Below are 15,355 nucleotides of genomic sequence, written 5' to 3'. Positions count from 1 at the left end.
TCAAATTCATCAAATAAATTAATTCAAAGAGTCATGGGAATGGGACAATAATTGCATGATCAAAAACATAAGGAAAATGACCCTCAAAAAAACACTTGGACAGATACATGTGATCTCTTGGTTTAAATTAAAAGAAAGCCTAGGTAAATTAAAATGAAAAAAAAAAAAACCAACCACCCAACAAAAACACACAACAAGAAACAACAAAGCAAAAATAAAGGAACACTGAATTCCATATACTAGCACAACTATGACAAAAGTGAGTATTTGTTTAGCAACAGCTCTCTGAAAAAGCTCCTCAAGAAAGCTCACAGACAACTGCACATGTAGATCATTTGTCATTTATGGACAACAACATAATCCAAGAGAATGTACATGTAACGCCCAGAATGAATGAATCTTTGATACACGGTTTACATACAAGGGGGTCCAAATTCCTTTTTTGCAGCTTGAACTGGAGATATATCTAAAACACTACCATTCTGTTGAGAGGAGGAAGACTGCTCGGGAAGCTGTGTAGGTCGTGGGCGTGCAGAACCAACCACTGCAAAGGAAAAGCACAAAGCTCATCTGGACACAGAAGAGTAATATTTCTATCTGGTTCAAAAATGCTTTGTTATAACAAGATAAGAAGAGGCCCTCTTCCAGACAGCAATTTATTTAGGATGGAGGGGAGACTTTCATGTCCAAGACATTTGGTATGCATCCCTTTTTATTCTAGTATTACACAGTAACACAACATGATTATTGGGCACTGATGCTGCAAGTGTCTATTTTAAAAATTCTACTGCAGAATCAGTACAATGCATTACATTCACAGAATGAAGTGTCCGTGCAGTCCTGAAGTGCTGAAATTTGTACTGTGATTATATCCCAAAACTGAGTGAGAATAGAGCCTTGATGTTTCACATCCTCTAACATTACAAAATGGTCTGTCCCACTCCACTGAGCCTATGATCTCTGGAGGAGCAGAGAGATACAAATTAACGGCAGCGCAAAGTGCAGGGCAAGAAACCTTTTTGACACCATACTGGAAGGGATAAAAAAAAAATCAATACATCTAAACTTATGCATTGATTCTCTATGTGCTAAGGATGCTGGTTTCTGAAGATGCAGTGGTTATCTGCTCAGAGTGAATGCAGTGGGAGTGGTGCACATGCTAGCCTCTTTGGTAGAGCTGAATGCTTTAAATTGTTTCTTCAAAGAGTTGCTTCAAGCAGCTCTGCTTCAGCTAGCCCATTTCCTGCACGTGCTCCTAGCAGAGTCTGCCAGAAGGCTATGCAAGTGAAAGTATCAGCTTTGATTACCAGTCAGAAATGACACCCCAAATAAAGACTACATAGAAACAACTACAGAACAGGTGTCCAATGGGACAGACAGAACAAATGCCCAGATTATTCCAACTACAATAGCAGATCTACTTTAAAGCAAGATTGAGTACAGGAAATAAGACAAAGTGGTGGTAAAAGCTTTATTACAAGGCCTTAAGCATTACAAGGCTTAATTACAAATACTCAGGCCTGCTGTGTATAGTAAGATGCTTAAGACCTGTTAAAACACAAGCTATGGGGTTATTCCATACCAAACAGACCACTTAGTACCAAACGACAGCATGTATGGACATGAGGAGACCCCACCAGTAAGATTTAAACAATGTTAATTTGCATAAAATTAACCCCTCCTTCTGAGGTTTTTGTTTAGAAAACAAACAAAAACAACCTAGAAGAAAATGGCATCATCCATCAGACAAGTCTGAACCCTTGCGAGTATATGCAAGCCCACTTGTTTCTCAAGTTTAAACAAACAGACTGGAATCAAGTCTGAATTAATGCCATTTGATTAATACTTGGGAAAAGAATCATCACTGCCATCAGCACAAGTTAGTTAAGTTTAATGCAAAAGAGAAAATGAAAACAATAAGCAGTAACTATTCTTTCTAATCCTATAGATGCATTATGTCTATATTCATTCACCTTTTCCCCTGTGGTGTTTCAGCTTTTTTTTTCTTTACGTTTTTTGCTATTAACTGTAGAATGAGAAATAACATATAGGGCTTAAGTACTTCTTTGAATAAATCTTCACACAAAAACCTTTACAAAACCAAGTTAATAAGTGAAATAAATTCTCAATGAATTTTAAGTGCACTACTTCATGGATACTGGAACAGCTAAGCTGAAGCAAACCAAGATGCTTTAACTTGGAAAAGTGCACACAGGATCTAATGCAGCACCATTAATTAAAAATTTTTGCACTTTCAGTTCATTGATGTTAGCTTTCCTAACATTATATTACTTAAATTTGCATATGAATACTATGCATACAGTATGAATTCCTAAATATACATAGGAGTAAATCTCGGAATGATGGACCATGTCTTCTACATGCCATATGCAGTCATATCAAATGAGAAAAGCAGGACAATTAAGTTAAGTGAAAAGAGGGTTAAAATGTTCATATATTTTTCACTTCCTTGAAATAAGAAGAGGTAACATTTACCTCTGTTATCTCTGCCAGGCGTGTCATTCTTAGTAGCTGCCACAGTTCGTCGACTCTACAAAGAAAGAACTGTATTATTAAAAACAAACAGCAGCCCTTGCTGCTTTCCAGTGAATGAAAATAACGTATTAGCGATACAGAGAGATGATTGCTGCCAAATCTCTCCCTGAAGAGCCGAGAGTGAAGACTGCTTGAACTACAAGTACTGTTTCAAAACAATGTCCAAATAATGTTCTATATTATTTCTTGAGATATATTAATTGATATAAATACTAATTCCCAGTTCCTTCTCTTCTAAATCTGTTCTTAAAAAAAGAATCAGAAACCTACTTTCTCCATTAGAAAACAAAAGCAACACAGTTATCAAATAGCTCCAGTCACAAACATTCAAGTTAAAAATTCAAGTATAACAACATGTATTACAGAACTGTTAAGTTTAACATGAATGTGTTGCATAAATTTTACCAACCTTCACAATTTTGTTCACTTTGGCTGATGGAGCAGGTGGTGGTGGTGTTTCTGGACTAGGTTCAATATCTTCATCAGGGGCAAGATCTGGGTTAAGTGAAAATATGCTCTCCAAGTCAATCTGTGTAAAAGAATATAAAATGTATTATGAGTCTTAGAACAATATTCATCCCCTCAATTTAAGCTGTTATGCCTGAGGATAAAAAGAAAATGTATTTATTTGGTTTACTCCACAATTCAATAATTCTAAAACCTGAATGATGTTATTTTATGATTGCTAAAAATTACATTGGCTTGGGGCTTTGTGCAAGTTGAAAACACACCTGTCAGAAAAGGGATGGATTGAAAATGACCAATGGATATTAATAATTCTATTACATTTTAAGACAGATGTTGGTGTTACTATGGTAACTTGGGCATTACTACAAAATATGAAAGATATTCTATAACATAAAAAAAGGACCTCATTATTTGAAATTTCCCAGAGAGTGCAAAAGAAACAAATTACAACCACTGAAAAAAATATCACAGTTGCAATCATGTTAAAATTATCCTTTTTTTTTCAAGTGTTTCTGATTTGAAATGCTGTAAAGTGGGAGGGGCAGGATCTCAGAAACAGCTGGCTTCAGACCTATTGAAACTCGATTTCCTAAAAATGTTATATAGCTTTGGTCTCCATAGACTGCCATTTCCCCTTGCTAGACCTTTCAGGGACCTCACTACTGTATGGATTCTCTGTGTCCAGAAGGATGAGCTCAGGCAATGAGATCACCAGGATTTTGTCATAGTTTCGCTATGTTTTTTGTTTGTTTGATTTTCTTCCCCCCTGTGGTTTCACAGAACCACTGAAATATAATTGTTTCTGAGATGCCTTTCCAGTTCTCATTTGAAAATGGCTAACATGGTCCTACATTCAAAGGAAGAGGGGAGAGCAAAGCATTACACACAAAGACAGTTTCTCAAGGAAAGCAAGGCTGGAAAATTATTGTCAAAAATTAAAAAAAAGGCAAACAAACAAACAGTTTGTTTTCTCACTAATACAAGTACAAAAGGATTTCTAATCTAGCTTTCCCACTAGTTTCCTGTCTGAACTAGAAGTCATTCTCCCTCTCAAAAATTTGATTTTTCTACTTGTAAAAAGAGGATAACAAGGTCAGCCTTTGTAATCTGGTTCAAAATCAATAGATGAAAAGAACTACTTAAAAGCTATGACACAGAGCTCAGGAAGTCAAATTTAATACAACAGAAACCCACATTTGCCCAACAGCTTCCACACAAAATAGTCTGCAATCAAAGAATCATCAAGTAAATAAAGATTTGCATCTTTTTGTTTTCAGTGCAAGCTGCAAAATAATATTCATGTAGAATTATTCTAAAATACTTCTCCTTTAAAAAATGAGCTTACCTCTTTGCCTTTAGTATCTCCATTTTCAATCCATTCAACAGTTACACTTTCATTTTCTTCATTTAGAGATGTTACCATGGCCTGATGAATTCGGCCTAGAAAGCAAACACAAACAATAACTTACTAACTGCTGGAGTTCTTTTCAAAAAGTTATTTTCATTGCTGCACTGTGACATGCAGTGAGAGGCAGGAAGAAGAGTGTTACACAAAACAAGGGCTGATAAATAGAAGCTGATTCCTGGCCACATACTATGAAGTGGCTTAGACTTGATCCACCAGTGGAAACTAACTTGACAGCATACAAGCTCAATGAACATAAAACTGAATGGTAAGTAAACAAAACACCACGTGAAAAACCACACCACTCAGACTTTTCTTGAAAGGAAGAAATCTTCAGTACCATGCATCTCCCCAAACTGGTACAGTCTCCTGAGTTGCTCCTTCACAAAGGCTTCTTTGTCCTTCTAAGGATACATTACATGCCCCAGCACAGCACTGAAGCCCTCTGAAACTGTATTCTGACATCCATTTCTTATGGACATTCAAACAGCTGGCAATTCAACTAAAACTAAACTGCCTGCTACGATAATACAAATCATCATTTTAAAAACAGCTGCTTATATAAATATAGCTGGAATTAAAGGTCCATTGCCTTAACTTCTCCAGTAAAGGACAGCAAGATCCTGAAAAGTGCAGTAAGGCCCCACTAGTATGCTTTCCATAGGAACAAGGGTTTTTTCAAACGTGCAGCATACTAGAATTGTTTAATGTCCTACTTCCTACACACAGTAGTGAGAAGCATTTGGAAGAGCAAAGCAGCCAGGCACTGACATAAAAGGATCAAGACCCAGGTGTCACATTGATTTTATATCTATGCTCTGCTCTAAGAATACTGAGAATTGGGGTTTCTAAAGAGAATAACAAGTCCAAAGCAATGACTCCTCTAACAGTTGTGCCTAACAAGCCATAGTGTGAACAAGCGATCTCCACTTCACTTGCCTCAAGCCACCCCTGCAGGTACCCTACCCAACAGCCACAGGCAGCTCCCAAAGCACAAGCAACCACCCCAGAGCAGTCCATGCATATGCTGCTGCTGCTGGGCACCCAGTGGGGAAGAAACATAGCATGACCCTTACACATTTGTTCTGTTCTGTCTCCCCTAAACCTTGCACCCTCTCTTCTCCTTTCTTAAAGCTCCTAGACCACCAAATCAGCTTCAGTTTTCTCCTCCACAGACTTCTGGTTTAGCCAGGCCAGTCATAATTTGACAGCTTTCCAAAGTTAACATTTTTATAGCCTATCCCAAGCTATTTCACCAGCAGCGCAAATCACAGATGTGTACTGATGTTACTTCTTTTATTGCAAGAGGTAATCAAGCATTCACACCTAGTTGAAATTAAGCAAGAATACTACAGGAAAGCACCATGAAAGACAACAGCAAATCTACGTCATATAACGTACAGATGAAGAGGGAAAAAAAAAAAGTCAATCAAGCAAAGCACAGAACTTGAGGAACTTGCAAAAGATGCAGCTTCCCTGGGCAGCATGGCTTCACATCTGCTGTTCTCACCTTGCTGGCAACATACATCTCCCATGCATTTACAATCTTCATGCTTGTCCTTGCCCAAAAGTACAAGATTCACTCCACCACCAAAGAAAGTTAAGCAGATTTTTTTTTTTCACTTAAAAATAAAAGGTCTCCCCTTTTGCTTCACATCATTCCTCTTCTCTAGCATGCATCACTTTTTATTTCCTTGACCCATGTTTTGTCTGAATAAATCCTTACATTTGTGCTTTGTGAGCACAGTTCTGCTGGGTGTCCCAGTTGTGTGCTGTCTGGCCTGCATTCCCCATTGAGATGTACGGGCAGGTAGTACCTCTGTGTCCTCTGCTCCACACACAGGTGCTCCTCCCTTTCCCCTAGCCTGAAGTATATTGTACAGGTAAACGTCCTGACATCAGGACCCTGCCTAAATCCTTCTGGTGACTAGGCTGAAGACAACTGAGTACAATTCTCTCACACTGTATTTCCTCAGATGAGCACTTTTGTGCAAGTTTATTTGTGCAAGTTCCACAACACATCTGTTTTTTTCCTGCCTTTAATAACCTCCAGAGATTTAATTTTGTGCAAGAATATCCTGTTGTCAAGCTGTTTCAATTATGTATCTAGTGCATCAGTAAACCAGGCAATAGAAGCCACTGACTGTCTGTAGCAGTGCCATTTCTACAAAGAACATGCTTGGACTGCAAGGACATAACACCATGGCACCTGGAAGATTCCTCAAGCTTATACTGGTAAATTCTTCTGCTGTTGTTCTAAGGCTTGGCCCAGCCATCAATCCAGAATCAAGAGAAAACCAGTATATGAAAAAATGTAAGTTTAGCCATGCATATTCTATACAATATCATATTAATCTTTAGTATGTTACCAAATTCTATAAATTTTGCAGAAAAGTGCTATTAACAGCTTAAACTTGTGACACTATTAATCACAGAGCCATCACATAAGTCCTATTACTTGCTCCCATACTCTATTAATTTTAAGAATGAATAATAATTAAAACAGAAGATGAAAAAAAACAAACAAAGTAAGCCAGCATACTGTAGTAAAAGAATCACAATAAATCTTCCATCTCTGTGCCAGTCTTATCTGTTCCCTGGCCAATTAAGTCAGGAATGAATAAAAATAAAGAACACTACCAGAAAAAAAAAAGTCCCCAAATATTCTCCGCTTCAACAGACAATGTATACTACAATGCTTCAACTGGGAATGTTACCCATACAATATGTTCCTAAAAAGTCTTTGTGTTACTAAAAGTTTACATGTTACTGAAGTGCCAGAAAACACATTTACATCTTTACAATTGCCTCTTGCTCTCCACGAACAGTATTCCATTATATTTTTCTAGAACACAGCTGAATACAGCAGCTGTGAAATTCAGGAATGCCAGCAACCAATTAGGCTGGCATAAACCTCGTCTAGCATATAAAGCAAGATCATTCTGTAAATGCTACAGCATCAGAGCCAAATCAATCTGCAGAAAGTGGTTGAAGGCAATATCCCTTATTTCTAATGTATATAGAGTTGGTATCAAATCCAAAATGTAAACACACCCATGTTAACACAAACAGGTATTATGGCAAACTGGAAAAAGAGCAAACAACTTAAGAAAGACTAACTTGACATACATCTTGAAAAGAAAATAAGAAAGGAGAGCCATAGTGCTGAAACTCCAACTCTTCACTCAGCTGCTTAATTTCTAGTTCCTTTCCTCACATAGGTAGAATTCACAGAGAGAAAACTTATCTTGGAAGTTGCTCCATTGCTAAAGGTCTCAAAACTAATGTACAAGTTATATTAAAAGGTTAGTATTTGTTTAAACTTGTTCTGTCAGTGTGGGGCATCTGGCTTACCTCCTACTGTGGAGAGCATGCACAAAGTGTTGGTGTAAAGACAGCAATACAACATGAACATGTGAAGCCAACACTTCATAGTTACTTTAAATCCACACATTAATAGCATTCTCGCCATCACCTATACAGATGAAGAACTCTCCATTCCCTCTCTTCCTAGTCACCTGATGAATATTTGACAAATTAAAACATTAACGCCTGCAAAAATATCAGAAAAATGTCCTCTATTGTTCTTAGATTAGCTGTTGGTTCAGAAATCAGTGCAAGTAGCAGGAAAAGCAAGTAACTAGGGATAAAACTAATCTTCAATATAGGTAGCAATGTGTGGTGTCCACAAACACCAAGATATACTTGGATCCTTACCTCTAAGCAAAGCAAGCATTTTCTACCAGCAAAAATTCTCCAAACATCACAACTTTGATGCAGGGATCAATGACAATACTAAGACTGTGACCTTTTAATCTTCCTAATAGTTTTCAGAAATACAACTTATCAATGTTAAATATGGGTTGGTGTTTTCTAAATTACAGTCTGGCTACAACACTGCATGACATCTGACTCAATCTCCTTTCATCTCTTTGAATGACTCAATAAATAAGGCTGGAGAAATACCACAGCCTTCCCCACCATTTCACATAACTGAACTGCACTCACTTCAAAAGACACTGTGTACTCACATATCTCATGCAAAACTTGTCTTAGGAGTATCTTTGAGCTGTAATAATTTAAAATTCACACATCAGCTCTGGTTCAGGTAATTGAGTCAATCTCCACCATAACTGGCTCATTCTTCTCCCAAAAACAGCAGCAGGATCCTACCTGGTAGTGTTACATTAGAACCATCATACAGCTGTTTAAGCTTTGACAAATAAAACCCAGGCAACACTTTTTAGCAGGACTAGGCTATGTCAGTATTAATGGACCAAACAATCAGTAAACTCAGAGTTTATGTTACATGCTCTGAACTTCAGGAACACAAATGTGTTATTTTGGCTCAGGCAGTGGTCTGCCAGCCTAGCATTTATCTTTTCTAAGTGTATCAACAGTAGATGTTTCATAGATTAATGCAAAAATATACTACAACTTCCTGAAGATTATCATTGCAACAGAGGTACTAATCCCTTGAAGGATTATAATAAGCATTTGTGAAATCACCATCATTTTCCTAATCATATTTATGAGGGACTAAACATGAATGTTATCTCATCTAGAGACACTTGGACAAGATAGACTTGCATCCTCTGCCACTTCCTACTCAAAAATTAAAATAGTAAGAAGAAGAATTTTCTTCCTTGTCTTTTGAAAAAAGTACAACCCCCAAGTTACACATATACAAAATAAGTTTAGGAGAAACATGAGGCTGCAAATCCAGAAGCAGCATTTACCAGAATTACCATGGTACAGAAAAAGGTCTCCTGTATGCTAAGGATTCCTGGTGACTGGCGGAAGTGCTTTCCTGCTCTCACAGAACTCAGAAAGCTGCAAAATAATCCTCTACTCATCAAGCAAAGCCTTTACCAAACTTCAAGGAAAATATCCCACAGAAAAAGCAAATTTCAAGCTTCCTAATTTCAGGCCCCTAATTCAGGCAGCCAGCACTTGACATGGTCTTCTCTGTGCTACAGATAGTCCTGCTATTAATGCCTCCAGGAAAAAAAGGCAGTTACTAGTGACAGATGTTTCTCTGTCCACAACACTACATATGTTTGATTTTACGTTATTTCAAAGTTTTACTTATCTACAATCAAGACGCCTTTAATTTTCTTTGTATCTACCACAGTTACAACTTTATTTTACTTAATCTTATAGATATATTTTGAATTTGCCAACCTTCCCTATTGTTGTGTCTGTTACCTTAGACACAATGTTATCACACACTACCTGCCACATTTCCAAAGCAAGGTTTTTAATATTAAAAAATTAAAATTATAATGGAAGATAAATATGTTTTTGTGAATGATCTCTAGGTAGCATTTTAGTTTAGTCTCTAAATTACCACCATGAGTCCTTCAAATGACAAGCATGTTACAACCACATTATCTATGAAAACCTCTAAGACATGACAGGGATTTTGAAAACAGAAACCAGTATTACCCAAAATCAAGTTTCTCATATCAGCCTGCACATTTCAGCTTTAACTTAAAATCCAACTTCATCTACTCTTAGTTCCATTTAGAAAGTTATCGAACTCAGAAAAATCCCGATGAAAGATATGTATCTAACTTCTGTGAATAAGCAATCAAAGGTAATGGAAAACAAAGTTCACAGATCTTACTAACACTCCACTATAAAATGGAGAGGGGAAAAATCCAATATATAGACATGCCACTCAACTGCATATAATACTTAGTTTCAAAACACAAACAGCACATTTAACACCCCTTAGACAGCAAACAGGACATAAGCAACTTTTTGGTTTCCCTTGCATTCAACAGCAAGTCCCTTCAGTCCCAGCCAGTAAACTAATTCATCATGCTCAGCCTAGCTGAACTTGTTAGCTGCCCATACTGATGCACACTCTCTACAGCAGTTACTTCAAGCAGCATCCCAGCGCTGCTGTCACGCTTTTTGCTTCTCTGTCAATTGTCAAATCTCCAATCTCTTCACATTGTGATTCATTGAGGTTTTCTGCTGACCTTTCAATTTGGAAGTCAATCTCTAAAACTTCACTTCACTTTCAAAACAAATTTCCTGTGATTTCCCCAGCTGAAGAACACCTTGGTTTTTCACTTCTGTCATGTTTCGGGCAAGACCCTGACATCTGCCCGTCTCAGAGCCCCAGAACTCTTTACCAGAACTGTTTGATGGAATTAACATTTACCTCTTTAACAGCGCCCCCATAAGGACATGCACTAACATAGGTTTGGAAAAAAACCCAACATTGAAGTGGCAGGTACAACAGATCCAGGATTGCCAGTGATAAATGCACTAGCTGTAAGTGATTGATTAATACTAACTGATTAATAAATCCTGGGTAACATCCAGAGTCAGAGACATAAATCTCTGCAACAGCACTAGCATACAATAGAAACACCAGTAAAAGTTGAGCTATATATTGAAGGTGTAGTTCTTACCAAGAAAGGATCTTTGTCTTGGGAGGAGGAAAAGGAGCAGAGCTCTTCAGCCATCCTCATCTCCGCTAAAGCCACAGTCTTTCCCCAACAACAGAGGTGTTCCCCTCACTGTTTTTTATACCTTATACCCAGTTGTTGTTGCCTTCTAGGTGACGTTTAGCATGATTTGCATGGAGAGTCAGTTAACTGTCACATACATTTAGGATGTACTCCTTTTGATTAATTATCATAATGAGAGGTGTCAACTTTAATATTAAAATTGCAATTAATTAGGCATGGATTTCTGCTCAAGCACTATGGCCTCCAAAATCTGTTTTGAAGCTGTGCACTTTTATTTTTGCCTTTGGCTAGTTTTTGCCAAAACAGAGACATCTCCTTGCAAGACTCTTTTCTTCAGCCATCTGGAAGGCCAGCTTTGCACATCTTCATTTCCTTGCTCCTGAAATGTACTAAATTAACCTGCATCCCTGTTCCATAGTAAACTAAGCAGTTATCCCACTACTTCCTTTCAAGACAGGTCCATCTTCTTTTGGGGGTGGGGTGCTAATATCCCTCTTTCAGCACATTTCAAATGACATTATTTTATGCTAGCGATCTTCTTCTAAAACATTTTCCCCTTATTTGCCCTCAGAAACTGCCAGTGAACTGCCAGTGAAATCAACAACTGTCACCTCACCAGCTTCAAGAAAGATTGTCAAGAGCATGTCATCATTGTAGCAATTGGAAGCCAAAAGCCACATATTGCCTCTGTAGGTGTCAGAGCAATAGAGGAACTCTGTTCCCAAAGCAGCAAAATTCATTAATACTCAGTAGATGCACTGATGCTTTTAAGTTATTTTAGCTATACTATGCCAATCATCCTATCATTTTTGAGAATGGGTAAGTTCTCTACATATAATGTAGCCACAGCAAAAGATCACAGTATCATAGCATCACTTAGTGAACAGGGAACATCTTCAACTAGATCAGGTTGCTCAGAGCCCTGTCCAATATGACCTTGAATATTTCCTGGGAAGGAGCATCTACCACGTCTGCAGGCCACATGTTTTAGCATTTCACCACCCTCACTGATATCTGAAAAGAAGCACTTATCCACTTATCTAACACATACTACTGTAAGTCCCCTAGAAACTCCTCAGCAAACTGAACATGGTTCATATCTACATTATTATGTGGCCTGCCTCTGCTTTTCACCCTAGAAAGCTTGCACTAGCACCCTGCTGTCAACACACACAAACTTGGGTTTGTTTTGTTGTTTTTTTCTTTTTTTTTTTTTTCAGATTACATGTGTTCAGTCACTAAGTACTTTGTGCTTTTATTTATGGCTTGTACACAGTTGTACAAGACCAGTGAGCTTACCGTTACCTGTTTCAGGCTCTTCTAGCAGTGTTACCCAGGACAAGGTACAATATATTACAGAAGCTCCAGACTGCCTTCCACAGAGTACTCACTACCAAGTAACAGTACTTCTGAAACCACACTCACTTTCCCCTTTGTCACTGCATCCTGGTAGCCCACACCTAGAATATCAAGGTTTTTTGCCTATCGTAACAGCTGCGGATCTCCCCCTCTACAGCAAAACCACATTTACTCTGTTCCATGGTTTACCCCAGTTGTTTCATTCCATACTTCCCAAGATTCCTGCATGATATACAACTCCACATAGATAACCTTCCCACTCTAGCACAGTTATGAAGTTTCCTGCAAACCATGTAACTTTATGTGTTGTGACCATTTAGTCAGTTCCAAAACTGACCTCAGAAGGCACAGTATTATGTAGAAATTATAAGGTATGGTATCACCACCTATCTTAAATACACTGCAATTCCTGTATTAAACTTCATTTGAATCATTTTTCATACTCCACAAAAATTCTTTCTAAAATTCAGATATGAGTGACCCTGATACAAAGAATGCTGCACAAATCCTTTACACTCAGTTCCAGGACTCAGTGCCATACTTAACCTACTCCACATCTAGGATAGTAGTTTGGGACACAGAGACTAAGTACTTGAGTACTGCATACTCCTGGAATGTTTCAATTAGATCTACAATTTCCCCCTTATTTTAGTGCAAAATCAAGCAGGATGAGCTGTTACAACTTTCAAAATTGATGTTAAGGTGATGGCAAATTGCTCCATGATCTAAAAATTGTTTTATTCAGTTATACTGGTTTTGTCATTGGAGTATCACAAGAGTCTTTCTGATGAGAGGAAGCAACTTCTCTAAGAACCTGTAAATTGCTGTCGAGTTAGATTTTTACTGAAACATGGCATAACCCATGACCAACCACCTCGTTCTCAAGCAGCACACAGACTAAGTTGCTACAGAAAATCCTTAAGTGACAGAGATGACTTCCCTGTCTTCTTTCCAGATCACAACATGGAGAGAAATCATAAGACAATAGTTGGTTCACGTTCACAACAGCCCTGGAACAACACCTTTAACGGCACAATGTTCACAACTACAGCACTTAGTGTACAGCCCAGGTCCCTCAGATGTGCCTATCAAAGCAAGCAGCACGGCTGCAACAGGAGCAGACATGCAGAGCAGGTAATGATGGAGATCAAACACTTATACCACATATTTCTGATGGGACTGAAGGGGATTCTAGGGTTGGAGACCGAATATCCCTTGTTAGAGTCCATCCTGTTACACATTCCATTAAAATTCATGTAAGAATATAAATTTCATCCAAATGCAACTTAGTGTGCTCCAAGGCCACATTCAAAGCCATTTAAAGGATAGCACAAAGGTGTAAGGGACAATCAGAAGATGCATGTCCAAAGTCCCAACTGCCATGCCTACACATCCCTAAGGCTACGATTTTTGAAATGGTTTTTCACCCTGATGTTCACAAAAGTGAGAACACTGCATTGCAGCCTCCCAGTACCATGGCTTTAAAGCATGAAGAGAACCACGTGTAACATGCTCAGGGACATGCATGAGAATATGCAGGTGTGAAACTTACTAAAAACACATAATCAAACAGAATTAATCAGGTTGGAAAAGACCTTCAAGATCATTGAATCCAATCCATTACTTAACACCTTCTAATTAACTAAACCTCATCCAACCTCTTTTTAAACAACTCCAGGGATGGTGACTCCATCACATCCAAGGACAGCCCATTTCAATGGCCAATCACATGACTATCTAAACAGTGACAGATTAAATGGTTTAGTTTAAGACTCATCTTGAGAACCACCATGTTCATTTACACTCTGTACTACACTACATTAGGAGTCTGATCCTTTGGCAATACATTTTTTTGGACAGTCAGATGCTGTAACTTCAAAAGGGAATCTCAAAACTAAGGGAGTACATGAAAATATGTCAGATGATTTTCAATATAGACAAAAGAAATGTACCTAAAGAAAAAAATAATCTAAATTATGCATACACAACGCTGAAACTGGAGCTAGGAGTTACAATGAAGTAGAAGATCCTTAAGTTAACACACTCCTCTAAAAAGATTGACTCAACATGTTGCTACAAAACCAAACAAAAAGCCATCAGTGAAACATAAAAACAAGTGTCATTTTCCAACTATAAATAAAATTTTGTTACACTCAAATGTCAAGTATTGTGGCATTAGTCTTTGCACCTCAAAAAAGTCACAGTGGAATTAGAGAACACAGAGAGAATGACAACTAAGAAGATGAAGAGAACAAAATATTAAGGTGGATAAAGCTGCTCACTCTTAAGGAAGACTGGATGGATTTGACTGCGCTTCACAACATAAAGGACAGAATGTGTGGAAACATTCACTGAATCCTACAACACTAAAGTTGGAAGCTGTCTCTTAAGGGACATTGGATTCAGGTAGATAAAACTAGTAATATACTTTTCCATGCAAGGAACTTCCTAATCTTGCTTCCACAAAAAGTTGTAGAGGCGGACAGTGTAAGCTGAGTGAAAAAGGAGTCCAATAAATAGGTCCATAAATGGATATACACAGAGTTGTATTACTATTCCAGATATTACTCTGGGTACTGTGGGAGGATAAAAACCTAAGACATTGGCAAGGTTGACCTGCTTTCCCTAAAGAGCCTCTTCTGCTGCAGTTAGACTACATGAACCAGTAGTTTGATCCAGAGGGATATTTCTTATGATAGTTGTAAGCCTGTGTAAAGAGACTGAGGAACTTAAAAAAACAAAACAAAACAAAAAAACCCCAAAAACAGAAACACTTTACTAGCTTTTTGAAAAAATTCACATTCTCCAATTTCAGTAAAAGTCTTAAAGACTTGGGGGGAGTGAATTTTTGTTCACCGGTCATAAAGGAATTTTCATTTTGTGGTATATTTACATAGCAATCTCCCTTTCAAAGTGTTTAAAAAAAACAACAAACAAACAAACTTAAAGCCCAACCAACAACAATTTACCTGATTTCAAAATCCTAATGAGATTTTCCAATGCATGCTGTTTCTTCCATGGCCTATATGAACCAACACGAAGTTCTCAGATTTAAGGAAGACAAAACAATCAGAGCTGC

At 37.8% G+C, this 15,355-nt stretch overlaps 1 protein-coding gene across 5 annotated transcripts in view; it reads right to left on the bottom strand.

Annotated features, from left to right (window-relative positions):
- The window catches only part of KIF2A (kinesin family member 2A), a 57,779-nt gene that overhangs the window by 34,405 nt on the left and 8,019 nt on the right, over window positions 1-15,355 (bottom strand). For 4 of the 5 annotated variants that reach the window (XM_064140687.1, XM_064140688.1, XM_064140691.1 and 1 more), the window contains exons 2-5: window positions 4,370-4,464; window positions 2,966-3,085; window positions 2,497-2,551; window positions 422-544 (exon numbers count right to left, since the gene is read on the bottom strand). In XM_064140687.1, the coding sequence (XP_063996757.1) occupies window positions 422-544; window positions 2,497-2,551; window positions 2,966-3,085; window positions 4,370-4,464 (393 nt within the window). The remainder of the gene's footprint in view (window positions 1-421; window positions 545-2,496; window positions 2,552-2,965; window positions 3,086-4,369; window positions 4,465-15,355) is intronic. The other variant, XM_064140692.1, reaches the window with a different exon arrangement.

Source organism: Pogoniulus pusillus, chromosome Z (genome assembly GCF_015220805.1).
Source record: "Pogoniulus pusillus isolate bPogPus1 chromosome Z, bPogPus1.pri, whole genome shotgun sequence".
In the NCBI taxonomy this organism is placed as follows: domain Eukaryota; kingdom Metazoa; phylum Chordata; class Aves; order Piciformes; family Lybiidae; genus Pogoniulus; species Pogoniulus pusillus.
Note: the sequence above shows the minus strand (reverse complement) of the source record. Positions and strands in the feature narration are given on the sequence as shown.